Below are 20,017 nucleotides of genomic sequence, written 5' to 3'. Positions count from 1 at the left end.
CGGAAACACCGTCCTGTAATTGGCCAAGTCTCCTCTCACTCCGACGGCACCACCAATCCCTGGAGTCCTGGAGTAGAGTGGCGCGGCCAATCGGGGCTCTCGCAGCGGCCGGAGCCGGGTCCGGACCGCCCAGAGGCGGGGCCGGGGGCGGGGCTCCGACCCTGGATTAGTTGCCATTCCGAGTGAGAAGCGGGTCGAGGTGGCGGCGGCGGCGGTGGCGGCGGCTGCGGCGTTTGCGGTGGCGCGGGCTGCGCGCGGCGCGAGGCGCCTCGAGGCCCCTTTCTCTCCTCCGAGGCCAGAGTCGCGGCGCTCCCCGCGTCCTGTCGCGCGGGCGCCCACCCCCCCACCCCCACCCCACGAGGGCTGAGGAGGCGCGGGAACCCGGCGAGTGCCCTGTCAGCGCGATGTCCGGGGCGGCGGCGGCCATGGGCTCGACGCGGGCCGGGCCGTGAGCGCCCCGCCGAGCGCCGCCGCGGGGCGGTTGGGGCCGTTGGACGTTGGCCGTCGCGGCGTCCCCTCCCCCTCGGCGGCGGGGTGCGCGTCGGAAGGGGAGCCCCGCGGCTCCGCCCCTCGCCGCCCCTCCCCCGTACACATCGCACGCACCGCCGCGCCGGCTCCCACACGCTCGCGCGCCCGCTCGCCCGCCCGGCCGCCCGCCCGCCCGCGGAGCCACCATGTCCACCGCGTCCTCCAGTTCCTCCCAGACCCCTCACCCCGCTCCGCAGAGGATGCGGCGCAGCACCGCGGGCTCCCCGCCCGCCGCTGCCGGGAGCGGGACGGGGCCGGCCGGGAGCTGCGCACCCGCTGCGGGAGCCGGTCGGCTCTTGCAGCCCATCCGCGCCACCGTGCCCTACCAGCTCCTGCGGGGCAGCCAGCACAGCCCCACGCGCCCGGCCGCCGCCGCCGCCGCCGCCGCCACGCTCGCCAGTCTCCCCGGGACCGGCGCGGCCCGCGGCCCCAGCCCGTCTAGCCCGACTCCACCGCCGGTCGCTGTCCCGGCCGAGCAGGCGCCTCGCGCCAAGGGCCGCCCGAGACGGTCCCCCGAGAGCCAGCGGAGGAGCAGCTCACCTGAGAGACGGAGTCCCGGCTCGCCCGTGTGCAGAGGTAGCGAGCCCAACCCTCCCGTCCTCCCGGGCTGCGTCTCCCCGACGGTGCCCTGCGTGGAAACTTCAGCCTCTCCGGGCTTCTGTTTGCTAGTTCATTACCGAAGGTGTGAAAGTGGCTTTGGGAATCTCACCCCCCCTGAGGTCGCTGCAGGGCTTGCTTGGAGGAGCGACCTGAAAATCAACTTTTATCTGACCCTCACACCGCCCCTCATTTTTTTTTTATTTTTTATTATCTTGCATCCCTCGCCTGCAAGGAAAAGTGTTTCGGTTTAATAGCTCGTTAGCTCTGTGTGTGTGTAGCCGGGGAAGGAGTTGCTGGGTGAAACCCTTGAACATGCACACGAACTCTCCAGCGGCGGATGAGGTGGTAGTAGTAATCTCTGCAGTCTTTGTGCTTTCCCACAAAGTTCTTGACTCGTCTCTAGTATGTTTTGCTCGTTTTGTGTTTTGGAGGCTTGATGGCGTTAGTTACGACGTTAGGCTATCCTTGGCATGTGTAGAGGAGCCAGTTTTGAATGTGCATTTGAAGTGTATAGGGTTTATCCACCCACCCTCTCTGCTTTATATAGCCATGCATCGGAGCACTCACTACTACACTACAAATGGCTCATGCCCGAAAGGTGATTTTCACGATGCATTTCTTAAAGCCTGTTTGTGGAGTGTGTTTACTTTTCCTTCCATCTCTAAGTATACTTAGCAGTTCAGCTGAGCTATGTAGGGTTCTCAAGTTTCTTTTTTGTTAGGTGTCAAAGGTAATGGTGAGTGGGTGGATGCTGTGGACTCCCCTTAATGTTTTCTGTTTGGGTTTGGTTTTGTTTATGCCTGGGGACATAGTGCATGATCTAGTTGACTCCTGGGGGAGAAAAAGAAAATTAGGCAAAACAGGGACATAAGGCCATAAGGGAGAATCAAATACCTAATATTCTTAGATACCAGTCTAGAGCTACAGTTGTTGCTGCCGCTGCTGCGTTTTGGAAGGAAGGAATCATACGGAGTAGGGAAAGAAAACAAGAAAAAAACCTACTCAGAAGGAAAATACTACCAAGCTCCATACGATGTTTATATGGTATGTGAAATTTTTGTTTACGATGGAGGTTCTAAGATGTTTAGAGTTGGAGAAAGTGATTGCAGTATGATAGATCGAAGTTTAGGGTTTTTTTTAGCTTTAATTTAGACCTGTAATTAGCATGTTGCTAAAGCACTTGCTTTCAGACCACTTGATGGTAAGCCCCTGTGTAGGATGTAGTGCCGTGAAGTAAGTGCTTGAGCACCGAGAAATACATCCTGTAATCTGTATGCACCAGGAGGAATTCCCCCCCCCCCACTCCCCCAGGTCAAGCCAGCTGCTGCAGAAACTGACATCCTCCAGCAAATCCTGAATGAATGAATGAAAACAACGTGATCGCCCTAATAATGACCACAACTGAACACACATCTTTGGCTGTATTTTATAGAAAAGTCCACCATTTTCTAACAGATTAATGCCATATGCAACTCCCTTGCACATTTTCTGTGGCTGTGTTAAAGGAGAGGTAACAGAAAGAGAAGGAGGCAGCAGACATTTTTGAATGATTTAGCTTTAACAGTTTGTTAATGGAGTTTGGGGGTTTTCTTTCAGGGAACAATGTAAAAAAAAATACGAATTGTAGATTGTGTGCAGAGGATTTTGTGGGCAGTTAAAGAAGTTTTGGCAATTGCTGCAACAGTATAATGGCCACCTAGTACCTCCTGTCCTTTTGTTGATAAACACTAACATCTTACCATAAATAATAGTACAACTTGTTTTTCTACATCCCTCAAAAGCCCTAATTGCTTAAGAATTACATGCCCCATCATAAAGTAGTTTTAATGAAATTTGTGATCAGGCTTAAATTCTGCTCTTTGTTGTAAAATTGCACATCAGAGTTTAATGCAATTTGAATGCAATCATGATGAAAACAATTCTTGAGTCTGGGTGTGCAGTAGGCAGATTTGCAGGGTCAAGGCTTGTGCTGGGGGTTGAAGGCCTTTCTCTCCTGTGGCTCTGCTGTTTATAACATCAGGTGTTTTTGTCAGTGTCTTGCATTGAAGTGATTTTTGAATGCAGGCTCTTGTGCTAGTCCCTTGATTATATCACCCTATGTTACTGGTCCACATTCTGCCTTGTTCCTCTCGCTCCATATTGAAACTACAACATATAGCCAATACATTCTTTCTGTTTAGCCACTTAAAAATCTGTCCTGTGACTTAAAATTTCAATTAGTTTCTTTTGAATTCACTAAGGTTCTGACTTGAGTGGGTTTTAGTTTTCACTGACCAAAGCGCCTGCTGCTGTTGCTGCTGCTGCAGACACTGACATCACTCTGCTGCATGAATGAAAAACAACAACGTGCTCCATTGCTTCCTCTGCTCTCCTTCTCCTTCCTTTTTTTGCACATTTCAAGGTGTGGGACTAGACACTAGACTATACTTTGAAACTACACATAAAAATAATTAAGTAGATGGTGACTGAAGGGGTATGTATTTCATGTAGATGTGTGTTGTTTACAGAAAGCTTTAAGAGCTATGGAGATTTGAATTGTAGGTAACAACTAATTATTCAGAATTTTATTCATATTTTGTCTGATTGTGGAAAAAATATAGAAACTAAGTTTTTAAATTCTTTTATCAGGAAGAAATGTGAACAGTTTTTGAACACATAATGTCGATATTTTTTTCATAAACACTCATAGCATGCATATTTATGGGGTTAAGGCTAGAGTAATAGTTGATACTTAAGTCAGAAAGCTGAGAAAAACTGAATTCTGTAAATAGAACAGTCAGTTTTAAAATTTATATTAATATATAACTCCCAGTAGAAAGATAATAATTCCCTTTATTTTGGGCCTATAGCTTTAGATAATTTAAATGGTTACCTTAACAGAGGATGCATGGACCTGCTAACATCATGCTTTATTTAAAAAACATGGAAATTTACAAATTGAAAGTTCTGTTTTGTTGGTGTTCCTCGATCATCCTCTTTTTGTATTTTTTCTTTCCTGTGTATTTCAAAACTTCAAGGCTTATTATTTATATTCATCTCTGTTCTTCTACTATTAGTAAAATGTCATCCTTCCCTTGTTTGGTTCTGAAGGGTTTTGAAGTGGTGAATGACAAGCTACTGAATGCATCCTCTGGCTCCCTGTGATGTGTTTGTAATAGATGTAAAATCATAAAGTATTATGCTAATAGTCATTTTTTGTGATGGTAATAACAAATTCTACCTTTGAGATAAGTAGAACAATTCGAATGAGACTAAAGCAGAGTGTTAGGGTTAAAATTAATGATCTTTAGTAATGACCTAAAGAAAATAGAAAGTGGCAGCTCTCTGAAATCCAATAGAACAAAACCCATGGGTTTAAACACTAAACAAATACAATGCTGTAAAGATAGTAGGTAGCAAATAGAAATCTCTCTCTCTCTCTGTGTCTCTCTCTCTCTGTGTGTGTGTGTGTGTGTGTGTATGTCTTTGTAAATATCCAACATTAAAAACTTACAGGTTATAAAAATATAAAAATAATTGCCTAGAGTGCTCTAGTTGGAGAATCCTGCTTATGTTTTTTTTTACCAAATCTAGTAACAAAAATTCTGAAGATCCTGTAACTTATTAGTTCCTTCTATGAAAAACAATGTGTTAATCTTTTATTTAACCTACCAGATTTATTTCGGCCTCATACTCCCAAAGATATTGGCAACCCTAGACTGAAATTTGATGAGATTTCCCCCCTCAGGAATGTTGAAAACCTCTTGTCTTATACGTAAAGAAATTATGCTATTATTAAAAGATAATACAAAGCCAGCAAGGGTAGAATGTTTAACTGCAGACACTGTGTTAATGGATATGTGTGTGCTTAACCAGTTCATTTGCTTTTAAGTTTTTAAGCTCTTCATTAATTTTCCCTTTTTGAGTAATTTTAATGCTGTCCGTAGTTGTGAAATACAAACATTTTGGTAATTTTTTTTTCTCTGATTAAAAATACTCTCCAATTTCCTTTTTGAAAGTTTATTATCTGGCTAATATTTTTAGAGATTGAGGTTTTCTGCACCCATCTCCCCATTTAAAATTTATTTTTCTTAGAGTCCTTTATAGGAATTTATTTCTAAGCTTTCCTGAATAGAGTGAAAATATATTAAGCTTAGAATTCCAGAATAATTTTTAAATTCTGATTTGGGGGAAATATTTTTAACCTCTTATAATTGAACTAAATAGTGTTAATGGCTCTCATCTCCCCCACCCCCTCGTCCATTATGGTGCATAAGGATCTCACAATCAGTTGTTGAGTAGTAAAAGTTACTTAATCAATCTACTCTATGTTCAGAGATTATATTCTTCCCAAATACTATTACCCTGAGCGTATAGAACATTGAATACGTAAAGTGTATATAGTAGGATAATAATTTTTTTAACTATCTATAAGGTTTTATGTGTGGTTATTGAATTGAACATAATTTTATTAATTGTAGTACTTTTCACAAAGGTATAGTTAATTGACTTTGGTTTGCATTTTTGGAAAATTTTTACATTGGAGATATATTGAAAGGTAATGACATTCTTTTATTTTACTTGTGATAATGTGGGCTACATTTGAACTAAGGAAACAAGGGTTAGCTCCATGCAACAAATCAAATGTAAACAAAAGTCAGCATTCAAATTAAGTCTGAAATTTTAAAAAAATAATAAAAGTTAGTTGTACCCAAACTTCACTTGCAGCTAATACTGTATCAATTATATATAACCAATGACTCTGGGTCTTAATTTTAGTTCAGTCTTTTTTCTGGAGCTTAGAATTTTCAGACCCCACCCAAATAGGCTTTTCTACAGTACCTGTCCTGGATCAGTGCCTGGCGCTGTTATTGTTGGTCCCCAGTATAGCCTTCTGTTCTCCTGTCTTTGACATCCTTTCTGTGTGCCCTGCATATTATTTATTTACAAAGAAGGTTGAGCTCATCTAATGTATGACCTCATAACTGATCTGCTACGATTAAACTGAAGAAAGAGAATACTACTCATTTCCTGATTTCAGTCTGGGGAACTGATGGAATGACCAAAGCCACCAAACTTTACCTTACCTTTATCTGGACCCTAGAAATGACCAGAATGTAATCAATTTTTCTGATAATTCAGAAAAATATTGGTGCTTATTTTGCAAAATAAGTTTTAATGGGTTATCAGTAAGTCTGAAGTGTCTAAAGATATTATTTATGAATAAATTATAGAAAAATATCTACCCCAAATCTCATTTTTATAGAAACATGTATGGCTGATACCTTTATCACTGTGGTTTATTTTAAGTGAATATTGTTGATGCAAATAACAGGAGGAGGCAAGTTCATGAATAATTGGTGACTTCTTTGTATTATCCTGTCTCTCTAGTTGTTGTAGATAGAAAGGAAGAAAACATTTGAGGGTGACTATTTGCCAAGCTATGTATACTTTGAAGTTCAGCAAGAAAATGGGTGTAGAATCCTGTTCTTTTAATTCTAGATTGTTGATTCCACAATTAAACTGCTGGGATTTTTGATCTAAAAGAATGTCAAAGAAATGGATTTTCTTTTGTGTTTCCATTGGCACTCTTCTGCAGTGCTGGGACATGCCATGCTCTTATACTTTCAGAATGTCTAAAAATGTTAAGAGTTTGGTGAATGTAACTAAAATAGAATATGGAAGGATGGCCATTTTCTCTGCTTGCTTCTTACAGGGGAGGGGCCCTCACATATGCACATGGAGGAAACAGGGAGATGGAGATTGTACCTTGTTCCTGGGGCGCAGGGTTATGAACCTTATTGTAGTTGCTTCCATTTATATGTAATAAGAATCTATGCTGTCTCTTGAATCACATTATACTGTGCAGAATGCTTTTCTCCTTTCATAAATGTTTAGAATTAGTTATAGATGGTGGTTAACTGATTTGACTAATGCCTAAGGAATTACTAAGCAGGTACTCGTCTCAAGTAATTGTCTCAGTAGATTGATTCAGCCTTCCTAGGAGACAACAGCTGTGCTTGCAGTGTGAGTTTGAACTCCACATGTATAATTTAACGGAGTGCCACCATGTTGCACCTTAATTATGACTTGCCAAAATTAAGAATGAGTTGAAGAAGCTAGTGAAACCCATAGTAGTGTGGCAAGGTTAGTGTTCAAGATTGTCTGTCTGCCAAGTTATTGGAATTAAGTAATTTGCAGCCATCTAGCAGTGTTTTGTAACAAAAAACTAAAAAGCACTGCTACTTGCTGCCTAGTATTGCTGAAGATCAGAAATACCTACCAATAGCTAATAGTAATAAATAGTATTTCCTTATGTATCCAGTATGGTCATGGTGAAACTTTTTGAAGAGTTCATTAACTGATTTTTATCTTTTCTACTGTTAGAAAAATCATAAGTTAATATACTTCTTAAGAGCATATTCATTTAACAGGGTCACCCTGTATAGTGTAGGTTAGCTCCAGCTGGCCATCTTCCAGCCTTAAGTTCCTGAGTTACTGGGTTACAGGATGCTGTACCATGCCCAGTCTCTGCTCTTCTTAAGAATCTTTAGAACCTGTCTATAGTTGTGCATTTACAAAGCATTCTTTCAAATGTCTGGACAGTGGAGTGGCCCTGGGGATTACTTTAAAGTTACCACTCTGTTTATATACTTTTTTCTTTCATTTTTGAAACTGAGAATAGCTTCATCCAATGGCTTTTGTAATATGTCTGGATCTACTGCATATCATTGCATATATATAATATCCCTTTGTAGTTTGACTTAGGGTGATGCCACTGGCCTTTATGTGCTCCAGACACATATACGCTTTGTTGTAGAAGTCTGAATTGTTGTTGAATGTAGTTTCCTGTGTAGTATTGTAGAATGTGTAGCAATACTTAATGATGCCTCTTGAGACTATTCAAATGAGTATGACTTGGCTTTGACTAAAATACCTGCTACTACTGAGTGAGAATGCAAGATAGTAAACCTTTTTCCATAGACCATTTATGTGCTGTCTTGATTGAATGCTCAGTGACTTATTTTTATTTCTTATATCAGAATTTATATATTTCATTTTTATTCCCTTGTTTATATTTTAAAGTAATATTAACATTATAGCCCTCACCTTTACTCTTCACTCATGTTTGTCTTTAAGATGGTTCGCTGTTTTCACTTTGCATAAGCCATTCAATCAAAAGTTAACATCTTTATGCAGGTAAACTCTTATTTAAGGATTTAATTTTACATCTAATCTGTGCAAGAACAAAGCGGATGCTTGGTAAATCATATTTTGTGTGCCAGTCTTTTCTAATGTTGCAAAAAGAGTATTGAAGAAAAGAGTATGGCCACAGTAAGTCATCTGAAATTTTAAATAGGAATTTAGGAAATAGGAAAGTATAGAAAGTGATGAAGTGAACTATTATTATTTTATTTTCATTAAAAATACTCTATTCTTGAAGTCCCTAAAAATGTTTTACAAAGGTAACAATACAGTGTAGTTGATGAATCTTTGCATGTTTTTTCCATATTATTCCATAATTAATGTAGCTGTTTGCAAGTCCTTGGCAGTTTAGCTGTGATTTGGTTATGATTTTTCATCTCTATATCTCTGTTTGTAAGGTAATTCTTGTGGATATGTGTACTTTACCTAATATACCTGTTATTTTTAGCATTACAGTATGTAGTATGATATCTGGTACTTAAATGGCCTTACAGTAAATATTAGTTAATTCCATATATAGGATTTACAGAGATTTCTGCTTGAGCTTTCTAAATACACATCTGTGCACACTAAGAGACAAGTATGCATACTCTGGAATGAAATCACTGAAGAATATCATAAGGACATGAAATCTTATAAATATGTGATAGATTAAATTTAATAGATTATATTTATGCTACCCCTTTTTATAGAATTAGTTGGTTTGGGTCTTTGTTTGGGCCTGACATCCAACGGTTGTGGTTAAGCTTAGAAAAACATGGATTTAGAGCTTTGTATAATGTAGAAGGAGCTAGCATTTTGCTGTAGAAATAGTTGGGACAAAAATGAATTTTACACAAGTGTTTATATTTTGAAAGACATAATATAGGCTTCTATAGAGAGAATATTTTATAACATACAAAGTTTAGACACAACTGTACATGTTTTTAGTCATAGATACATTATAGAGTGTGAAATGTACTAAAATGGCTTTAAAATAGTTTCTTGCAAAGTCATTTAAAAGACTAACACAAACCATTATTTAAATGGACCTTGAGACAGTTTCCGAAGGAGCCCAAAGTCTGAAAGTAAAAAGTATTGTAAAGATACCCTTTTTTTTGGTAATTTTTTTTGATGCATGTACTAATTATCTTGTTTGGCCCCTCTCTTCAACCCCTTCCATGTCTCCCCACCTCACTTCTCAAATTCATGGCTTGTTTTCCTTTTTATTATTGTTACACACACAACACTTGTGTATATATAAATGCATAACAATATAAATACAACCTGCCAAATACATTTAGTATTGCTTATATGTGTATGATTTCAGGGTTGAGCACCTGTTACTGGATAGCCAATTAGGGTGCTCATTCCTGGGGAAGACTAATTTTCCCTTTTTCAGCAATAATTTAGAATTCTGTTAAGTACATCTTCATCTATTGAGATTCCATGGAATAAATAAATAAAAGGGCATCTAAATTTATTGTATTTCCAGTAATTTAACACCATCATGTCCCAAATCAGTGTGCTCTTTCAGTTAGAAACTGAAATGTAGTATTTCTAATAAGGAGAATGTGAGTGATATATTAATTTATGCTTTATCATTATGAAAACATTAAATTGTCAGGCAGGTTTTCAGGTGGTTATTTGCTTTACTTATTCTCTAACTTATGTGCAAGCAAAATAATTTACCAAAATGTTATTTGTATAAACTGTTTAAGAAGTCAATCACACAAGGTTCATCTGAGGTTGTTAAAACATATTAATAGTGTAATTTCTCTTTGCTGAATAAATGTTCTGACATTTAGCAAAATTAACTAATACCCAAGAAGCTGTTCTAAATGAATATGAGTATATCATTTCTATCACCTCTTTAGTCTGAGTTTGAAAGTTCTTAGAAATTTGGTATTCAAATAACTCCTAAAAAGGAAAGAACTGTTGTGCAAACTGTTTCTCTCTCTCCCCCTTTCCTAGGAAAAGATGTATTTATTTTAGATAGATATTTCCAGGTCTGTTTTAGAATATTGTGTCCTTAACAAACAAACAAACAAACAATAACAAAGAGGTATTACTCCTTTTATAATTTCTTAGATCTTTTCCTAAGCAGCCTTAGAAAGTAGTCCTCTTTCTTTGGGAAAAGCTTTAGAAACCCTTGTATTCTTATTACTGTCAGGAAGACAAAACAATGAGTAAACATCATTAGATTAGTCATTTATTTGTAGGAATGCATACTTTTGTTTATAATTATATTTTTCTAGAGGGTAATTTTTTTTAACATAAAGCTTCCAAGTTGGGTGTGGGGAAGGGAGGAGGGAAGAGGAGAGGAGAACGGGATTGCACACATATGTCTGTATGCTTTGAAGTTCACACTCCTTTCTCAGCAATCACCAGATAATGAGAAGTGCCTGATACTCTGTCCATAAAGATGAGAGGTTCATGATCATCTTATTTTGTAGGACTTTAATTTTAGTATACAAGTGGTAGTGACTAAATTTTGCCCACTCACATAAGATAAAATCAATGGAAACCCAACTAGACCCAGTTTTGAAGTTCTTCCCTGTGATTATGGGGTAATTTACTACTTATGTCATTACAATTACATTTCCTTCCCAGAGGAATGCTTTAAATGTTGAGCTTGTGGACTAAACTGCTTACTTTAAAGTTGTTTGATAAGAAATAGGTTTGTTGATTTGGTTTGGAGAAAAATTTACTTTCAACATGTTTCCTTTTGTGAATCATTAAACATAATTTGAATTCACAGTTGTATCCAATTTACTACTTTTTAAAATTTATTATTATTTTTTTTAATGTGTATAGGTGTTTTGCCCTGCATGTATATATCTCTGTACCACACAAGTGCCTGGTGCCCATGGAGGCCAGAAGAGGGTGTCAGATTCCCTGAGACTGGAGTTACAGACAGTTGTAAGCTGGCATGTGGGTACTGGAAATCAAACTCAGGTGTTTCTGACCACTGAGCCGTCTTTCTAGCCTGTTTATTCTTCTAAACAAATGTACCATACTTTTCTTCATAATTAGTGAGTTCAAAATTGTTTTGGTTTTTACATTCAAAACTGAAACAAGCTTTGAAAAGTGTACTAGGCATGACGGTGTATGCCTGTAATATTAGTACTCCAGAGACTGAGGCGGGAGGATAGAGATCTTAAAGCCAGTCAAAACAAGAGACCCTGTTTGAATTGAAAACAAAAAGTGTAGGGGTTGGTGGGATGGCTCAGAAGTTGAGTGCCTACTGCTCTTGTGGTGGACTGGAGTTCCATTCCTAGCACCCAGGTCCTAGGGCTCCAACCACTTGTAACTCCAGTTTCAGGTATTCTGACCCCCTCTTCTGGCCTCTAAAGGCCACTGTAAGCAGATGAGCACACCACACACAAAAATAAATCTTCAGAAAGTATGTGTGGCATTTCTGTGGACTAGAGTTATTCTTAGAGGTAGAGCTTGTTAACAGCAGATTAAAACCGACATCCCTATATTCTACAAACTTAAAAATCGAAATATTTTTAAATATAACTGTCTTTGAAGGTTTGTTAGTGCTTTTTTTCTTAGACATATGTTTTCACAGAGTAGACTACACCACACTCTTAGTATGGAAATTAATGTTCAGTTTAGATACTTTGAAAAAGTGGACTAGTATTATTTTATGCTACTAAGAGAATAAAATGATTTAATAAAAATTTAACTATATATAGTTGCACATTTGAATTATGCTTTAATGATTCATTTGTACAGAGATACAATTTAGGAGTACAGTTATCAAGATCAGAATATTGAATGATTTAAGTTTAAAGTCAGGGACTTGATGTGGAAATGAAGATGGATGGTTTCTTTGTTGGCACTGTGGAGTACAGTCTTGGATGATGGTGGTGGTGGTGGTGATGGTGATGATGATTATGATGATTTTACTTTGTACTAGCCTAAAGCTTCTATCTTATTTCTCTCTCCGATTGCTGTATATTATTCAGTCTCAGAATTCTCTTCAGTCTATCAGTTTTTTTCCCTTCCCTCTTAGACATCTAGAGGGCCCTCTAATAGGTCCCAATTATTTCCTGTTAGACTGTAGACTGCTTAGTATTCTTAGGCCTTTCCCTGCCATTAGGCTTTTATTTTGCTATTTTACTACAATTAAGTATAGTCTATCTTTAGAAGAAAAAAAAATTGATTTTTATAAAAAGATTTCTTTTGGTTTCTTAGTTAATAAGGTTAATAAGAAATAAAGCCCACCATGTTTAGCTTGACACAAAAGACTCATGCATTTTAATACACCCATTTTGTACTTGTGTTCCTGCTAGATTGAATTCACTGTTTTTAAAAAAGTGTTTTGTTTTCTTAAGGATATGTTAGTATTCTTTTGTAACTCTTTGAATTCATAGTCTCTGTCGGAAAGTCTCTTTCTCTAATTTATGTGCATTTTTTGCTGAAAATTCCTGAATTCTTTGCAGGTAGTCCTTCAGCTAGTCTCAACTTTTTCAGGTGGGGATAATTGTTAGTCCTCTGTGTTTTTGAAGCACTGTATACACATATTTCTGTTGTGTTGCAGCTATTTAAGGAGCATGGGGGTCTTACTTAAAATGTCACTTTCTTTAGAGTATGAATCTAGACACTTTTGGATGTCACTGCCCACCAAATGAATGTTTTAATGTTACTGTATCAGCTTGTTTGAAATTTTACTAAAGATTCTTTTTAGTTGACAAGTTACTTTTTTCTTAAGTGCAGGTGCCTCTGAAAAGACATTGAGACTTGTTATATTTGTATGACTTAATTCAATTACATTATTTCCCTTGTGCTACTTAGATAAGAACAAACAGTACTAAGAGAATAGATGTTTTCTTAAAAGTAGGAGGAGGGAATGATGAATATAGTCCTTTTTGAATAGAAAGTGCTGGTCTTTCAGTAAGATTGATAATAGTAGGCATTTGAAAACAGAACCCCTAGTCTCCAAATGGCTCCTAGTCTTATAACCTAGAATAGATGATAGCACTGGATTCTTTGCTTACTAAGAGGTTTTAGCTTACCAAAAGGTGTTCTGTAGGCCAGTGAGGTGGCTCAGCAGGCAAAAATGCCTGCCCCCGAGCCTCATCTGAGTTGCCTCATCTGAGTTCTATCCTCTGGACCCACATGGTGGAAGGGGGTAATTGACCCCTAAAAGTTGTCCTCTAACCTACATATTTGATGCAAATGTGCACATATCTACAATCAGTTATAAAGTAGTTTAAAATGTTTTATAGTTAAATCTGTTGTTAAACTTACTCAGAAAATTTGACTTCAATATTTTGTTTTAATGTTACTCAATGGAATTTTTTTCCCTATTAGATGTGACACATATGTGTATAGTCATAATCCGTTTGAAATGACATGCCACATTTCCCTGGTAAACCTCTAGAACTTTGAGATAAGTGTACCATCCTCTAAACCTATTTAAAGAGATCACATTGAGGAATTACATATGTATCCTAACATTTTTTTTTGAAACTTATTGAAAAAACATTTCATTTATAGTATTCTCAGTGATGGTGAATTTCTCTTAGGGATGGATAAAACTTTTGAAAATAACCAAGAAAGTTATTAGGAACCTAGTGTTGAGTAGGTTAGATTATCTGTTTGCAGTGACAGATGATTGTAATGATAGTCCAGTGAGACTGACTTTGATTTAGATTGTCTCCAAACATAATTCAGACCTTTCTGTTGTAAAGATTTCTATGTCTTTGCTAAATCCTGTTATTTCCTCCTGTATGTTCACTTCTAGACTATAATTCATAGCCTTGCTCCTTACACTAAACAAGCTAAATGGCATATGATACTTTCATCCTCCTCAGTTTAAAAATGTTAGTTTGACCTTCCTTATTCTTGCTCTTCCCTCTTCTGCCAGCTGAATACAGAGATTCCTGCAGAAGACTGATGAGGCCTAGAGGAATGGTGATCTGTAAGATGAAGGAAGTCTGAATTACTGAATGATGATACTGAGGGCCATCTGTCAGTCAGGAAGATACAATTAGGCTGTTACTGTGATAAGCCACTCAGTTTTTCAAGTAGTAGCAGCTAGCATTACTATACTTTAGAGCTTCAAGATGGTTAACCAGCAATTGTCTTTACAGTTACTTTGATATTTCTCCTTGATAGTCCCACTCTTTCTTCTTTGATTGTTAAATAGGCACATATAGCTCATTGTGTATTGTCAGTAGGTCTGACACCCCATCAAGTTGATCATGTGACTTTGATGGAATATATTTATTTGGAAGTAATTAGCTATGTGGTGATATTTTATTTGTGCTGAAATGTGGTGATATTTTATTTGCGCTTTAATGAATAAACCTTGCCTGGAGATCAGAGGAAAAAGCTAGCCACAATACAGAAGTTATGCAGTGTTAGCACATGCCTTTAATCCTATCACTTGGCAAGCATGATAACCCTGTGTTCAAGGCCACACTGGAAACAGAGCCAGGTGTGGTGGCACACGCCTTAAATTCCAGCACTAGTTAACCATCGAGGTCTGGAGGTCTGTACAGACAGACAGGAAGTGTCAGAGCTGGGCAGAAAGAGGAAGTGATGTAGCTGAATGGAGAGAGCAAAACAGATGGCAGAACAGCAAGGCATACAGACACGGGTAGACAGGAAGTAATGGGCATTTGGAAGCTGCTGAGTTAGTGAGGTAAGGTTAGCTGTGGCTTTCCCTATTTCCCTGATCTCTCCCAGGTTTTCATCCACATATCTGGCTCCATGTTTTTTATTTAATAAGACCATTTAGAAATTCATCTACAAGCTATCACCGACCAAAGCACCTATACTTTCTGATTAAAATATTAAAAATCATCTTTAAAATAGCTTATAGATATCTTAAGTAATGGCAGCCTCAGAGAAATAAGACCAAAGTTTACCAGAGTATCTGGGAGTCACAAAAAAAAAAAAAAAAGATCTTAGTGTATTTGCTAAATGGTCTTCCACTTTGTTCAGTTCTTATCCCATCTCAACACTTCATTATACATTATAATTTTAAATGAGTTGCATAAACATAATACCTTAAACAAGAGTAGAAATATATATGCAGTATCACAAAATTAACTTTAATTTTTATCAATAAACTAAAATCCATAGCAATGTAAAACATTTCAAACAAGTTGTTGCTGTTTTAAAGTAGATTCAGTAATCTACCCTTGCATCTTATCATATCTATAATATCCCTTTTCTTCTTTAGAAAGAGATTGCATTTATAATCATCCCCCTTTAAATAAAAATAAACATAAACAATATTTTGGGATTTTGGGCATAGCTTCCTGCTGGTTGGGGGTACTGGCAATCTTATGGAGATCCTGAGAAAATTAAGAATTATAGTTAAATCTTGGCTATAGTAGTCTGTGAGGCTTTATCGACCCTTCAAGGGTTCTTGGTTGATCAAACTGTATTAATATGGAAGCACTCCATAGGTTTTCATCTTCTGTGGAAATAAAAGCAAAACCTCTTTTCCAAAGCAAGATATCCTTAGACGTAATTTTTGAAGTCAAAATACCTTTAAAATATACATATTGAATATACATAGTAGCCTTTACAATCAAATGCCTCTTTCCCGTTAAAAATCCAAAGACAATATAATAATCTGCAGTACCCAGATTGTTTGTGTAATTTTTATCTTTACGTGGCTTAACTTATATATTATTCTAATTCTCTTTAAAGATTTTATTTTTTAAAACTATTTCTTCATAGTTATTCCTTTTTTTCTCTTTCAAGCCTACGTACATTTTTTTTTTACATATATTGTAAATCGTTTAGAGTTTTATTCCATCTGAATCTGTCTTATTGTGCATTTGTAATCAGATTTTGACCATTGATTTAAACTGCAGTGTGCCTAGAACTATAGCGGCAGGCCTGGCTGCTGGCTCCACACACCTCAGCTTCCTAACATGGCAGAGGTACATTCACTGCCAGCTCTAGGAAGCAGTGGGTCTATGCCTCCCACAAGCAGCATGTAGCCCAGAAACCTGTTTTTTTTTTTTTGTCTGTACTAGCAAAAGCTAAATTCACCATATAGTGCACTGCATGGCTTGGAGACACCTCTGTGTACAGCAGCGGGAATCCACCATGCTGTGGGTCAAGCCTACATGCCATGAACCTGCCATACTATAGGTCAGGCCTTCACACTGCAGTATCTCTGTATCACGACTTGCCTGAGAGACACAATTAGGTTGGGCACCAAATGTAGCCAGAAGTTTATCCGGTCCTACTTGGCCCCGGGTTGGGACAAATCTCTCTGACCTGCATCCCACAGCCCCTTGGTCCCAAGTAAACACACAGAGGCTTTTATTATTTACAAACTGTATGGCCTGTGGCTTCAGCTTCTTGCTAGCTAGTTCTTTCATCTTAAATTAACCCATTCCTATTAATCTATATGTTGTCTCATGGCTGTGGTGTTACCAGTCTGCTGGCATCCTGTTGCTCCTTCATGGGCAGGCTGGCATCTCCTCCCACCCTTCTTTCTCCTCTCACTATCTCTTGGATTTTCTCACCTTGCTCCATCCTGCCCTGCAGGAGGCCAATGCAGCTTTATTTATTAGCCAATGGTAGTAACACATATTCAAAGCACACAGAAAGACATCCCACAGCATTATAATACTGTATCTTAAAGTTGACATAATTTGATTGTTCTTTTGTAGAGTTTCCATGATATTAATAGAGCTAGTTAATTCTTTTCTAGCTTTAAAAGTTTTGAGGTTCAGATGAGATGGTTCTCTGATTAAAGCTACTGTTATCAAGCCTGAAATGTGAGTTAGTCCCCAAAACCCATGTAGTGGAAGGACAGAACCAGCTCTTGTAAGCTTTCCTCTGACATCTGTGTACACACACACACACACACACACGGAATACAATGTAAACAATATTTTAAAGAGATTCTTCTTTTTTGACATGTCTGGTGGATTATTCTCTGTCCCTTCAGAGTTCCTTTTAGCCTCTTCCATGGCAAGGAGAAGGCCCTTCTCCAGGCTTCACTCCATGATGTTTATGTCATATAGCACTGTCTTTAAGTCTGAGTTCTCTGACCAACCATTTCCCTTAAAGGGATTCCTGGATTCCTATTTCTTGATCCCTTCATAGTATTTACTATAGGCTTCTCTAAGATGTTCTTTGGAATTTACTCTGTGATCGTCAGCTTTGGAAGGCAAGAATAGGTCAAATTGTATTACAAGAGTGCAGGTGGGTGCTCAGATTTCAGTTACTTCCCTAGCCTGAGCAGAAACATTTTTTAAACCTATCCAACACAATGAAAGTATATTTGAATATGAGAAGTGTATAAACACATATATTAAACATATATAAGGCTGTTATCTCTATGCCTGGCTTTAGAAGAATTTGTCATCACACAACCACATATTCAGAAATTCAGGCTTACATAGTTAAGAAGAACACTAATTTTACTATACTGTAGTCACTAATTTTACTCTACAGTAGTTCAGTATTTGTTTGATTTATTTGAACATGTTCTTGTTCTCCTTTTTCAAAGATTCTAGCTGAATGGTTCCTACATTCCATCCATCCTTAATTGCTTTGCATACTTTAGGTTCAATTTCTTCTAGGTAGATTCTTTCAAAAAAGACTCAGGAAGGTTGTTATTTTAATTCTTGCTGATTTACATAACAAGAATGTAGATATAGTTTTCACTAATATAATTTTTCTTTATTTTTGATAATTTCATACATTTTTTACAATGAAATATTATATCCACCCCTCCCATCTCTTCCACCTTCCTGTATTTCTTTCATCATGTCCCCCTCCCAACTTCTTCCTTTTTTCTTTTCCTTTTTTTTTTTTTTTTTCCATATAAACTACCATGTCCAGTCAGGGTTGCCCATGTGTCCATATGCTGGAGCACGAGAAACCTCCTAGTGTCCACACTTCCAGAGAAGAATTTACCTTCCTTCCTCTGGCAACCATCAGATGCCAGGAGCTTCTCAGTAAGTGGTGGGGCCTGGAGAGCATACCCCTCAAAATTTTATGCTAAAATTTTGGTCTTCTGAAGATAACCACACCAGCTGTGAATTAATGGGTGCAATGTGTCAGGTCCTGAAGAAAGCTTTTCACAGCACTCCATCCAATTATCCAGCTCTTATATTCATTTTGCATCCTCTTTTTCTTCATCCTCTTTTAGTGATGCTCCCTCAATTGTAATTTTTATCTAGGGCTCAAGCACATGCTTGCACCAAGCCTTTGAATTTCCTAGCTTGATAATGAACTTTGATCCCATGCGAACCTCTTTTCTTTACAAATTACCCTGTTTCTAATATTCTGTTGTTGCAACAAAAATGGACTATGACAGTGGCTCATGTATTGATCTAATTTTTTATTGCTTTTGTGCCAAGGAAGACAGACCAATATAGAATGCTGGTAAAATGCCTAGAACATGCTGACTAGAAAACTAAACTAGTCATAATTATATTAGATAATATTATTATACATCAGATTAGATAGAGATGCATATCCTTTTCCTACATGGTTTCTCTCTTTCTCTCTTTCTTTCTTTCTTTCTTTCTTTCTTTCTTTCTTTCTTTCTTTCTTTCTTTCTTTCTTTCTTTCTTTCTTTCTTTCTTTCTTTCTTTCCTTCCTTCCTTCCTTCCTTCCTTCCTTCCTTCCTTCCTTTCTTTCTTTTTTTTTTTTTTTTTTTTTTTTTGAGACAGGGTCTCATGATTTAGCCTTAGCTGGCATGGAACTCATTATGTAGACTCGGGTGGTCTCAAACTCATAGAAATTCGCCTGCCCTTGCTTCCCAAATGCTAAGTTTAAAGCTGTGTACTATGCCTGTGTACACATTTTTTTTCTTATTCTCAGTTATGCAATTTTAATTTCTTTTAAAAATCATTCTCTGTAATTATAAGGCAAGAAAAATATAATTTGGTAGTGATAATATTTAAATATTTAACATTCATATGATATATAATAAACTATATTTAAAACTAGTTTCTAAGATAATAGCTCTCATTACAAATATAATAAAGCTAAATCTATTTATAACTGGAACTTTATCGATTTTGTCTTTAACTGTAGTGAAACAATGGCAGGCACATTCCCTACTTGTATGTATTTATGGCTGTTTTTCAAATCTCAGACTAAAAAGTATATCATTTTGAAAATTTTGAAATTGGAGACAAGCCACCTAATGTCTTGCTGTCTCAATGCATTTGCTATTTTGACATCTATGAAGATTAAAATAGGTTATAAAACACTATCTTTAAAGGGCAAAATTTGTTTTATAAGATGAATATACAGTATTATAATTTTAGGGTCATGATTAAATCCTTCAATAAAATTAAACTATTACTTTTGAAGTTTCACCCTGCTTAACTACCTAAGTTCTACTCTGCTTATATAGAAAGCCTGTTTAATAGCCTTTTTGAGACTGTCTTATGTTTTTCAGTAAATGACTTTTATTGCACTCCAAATGCTTTAAGTGCTTGAGTCTTCCAACCCTTGTTCCCTCTTTCTTTTCCATGGTGTTTCAAGCACCTTCACTTCCCATTCCGTTTAAATAACCCTTCCCAGGTCCACCTCATTTCCCTATGCCCTCAATTTGTGTCTTATCTTTTTTTTTTTTTTTTTTTTTTTTAAATAACCTACTGTTTGTGCTGTTAATATTCTCATGGATGTGAGACCTCCACTAGAATATGTTTGACCAACCATAGTCCATTTGTTTAAAGAAAACATAATTATTCTTGCCAAGAAGCCATCAGCT

General features: G+C 37.8%; 1 protein-coding gene across 3 annotated transcripts in view; it reads left to right on the top strand.

The window, feature by feature from the left end:
- The first annotated feature begins 611 nt into the window (after positions 1 to 611).
- Glcci1 (glucocorticoid induced 1) overlaps positions 612 to 20,017 on the top strand; it is a 73,714-nt gene continuing 54,308 nt past the window's right edge. For 2 of the 3 annotated variants that reach the window (XM_028869852.2, XM_028869851.2), the window contains exon 1: positions 612 to 1,104. In XM_028869852.2, the coding sequence (XP_028725685.1) occupies positions 675 to 1,104 (430 nt within the window). In that variant the 5' untranslated portion in view covers positions 612 to 674. Of the gene's footprint in view, positions 1,105 to 1,986; positions 2,173 to 20,017 lie in introns of those variants that run through there. The other variant, XM_028869853.2, reaches the window with a different exon arrangement.

The sequence above is a fragment of the Peromyscus leucopus genome, chromosome 3, assembly GCF_004664715.2.
Source record: "Peromyscus leucopus breed LL Stock chromosome 3, UCI_PerLeu_2.1, whole genome shotgun sequence".
NCBI lineage: Eukaryota > Metazoa > Chordata > Mammalia > Rodentia > Cricetidae > Peromyscus > Peromyscus leucopus.
The sequence above is the reverse complement of the archived record's forward strand: the minus strand, read 5'-3'. Positions and strand labels throughout refer to the sequence as shown.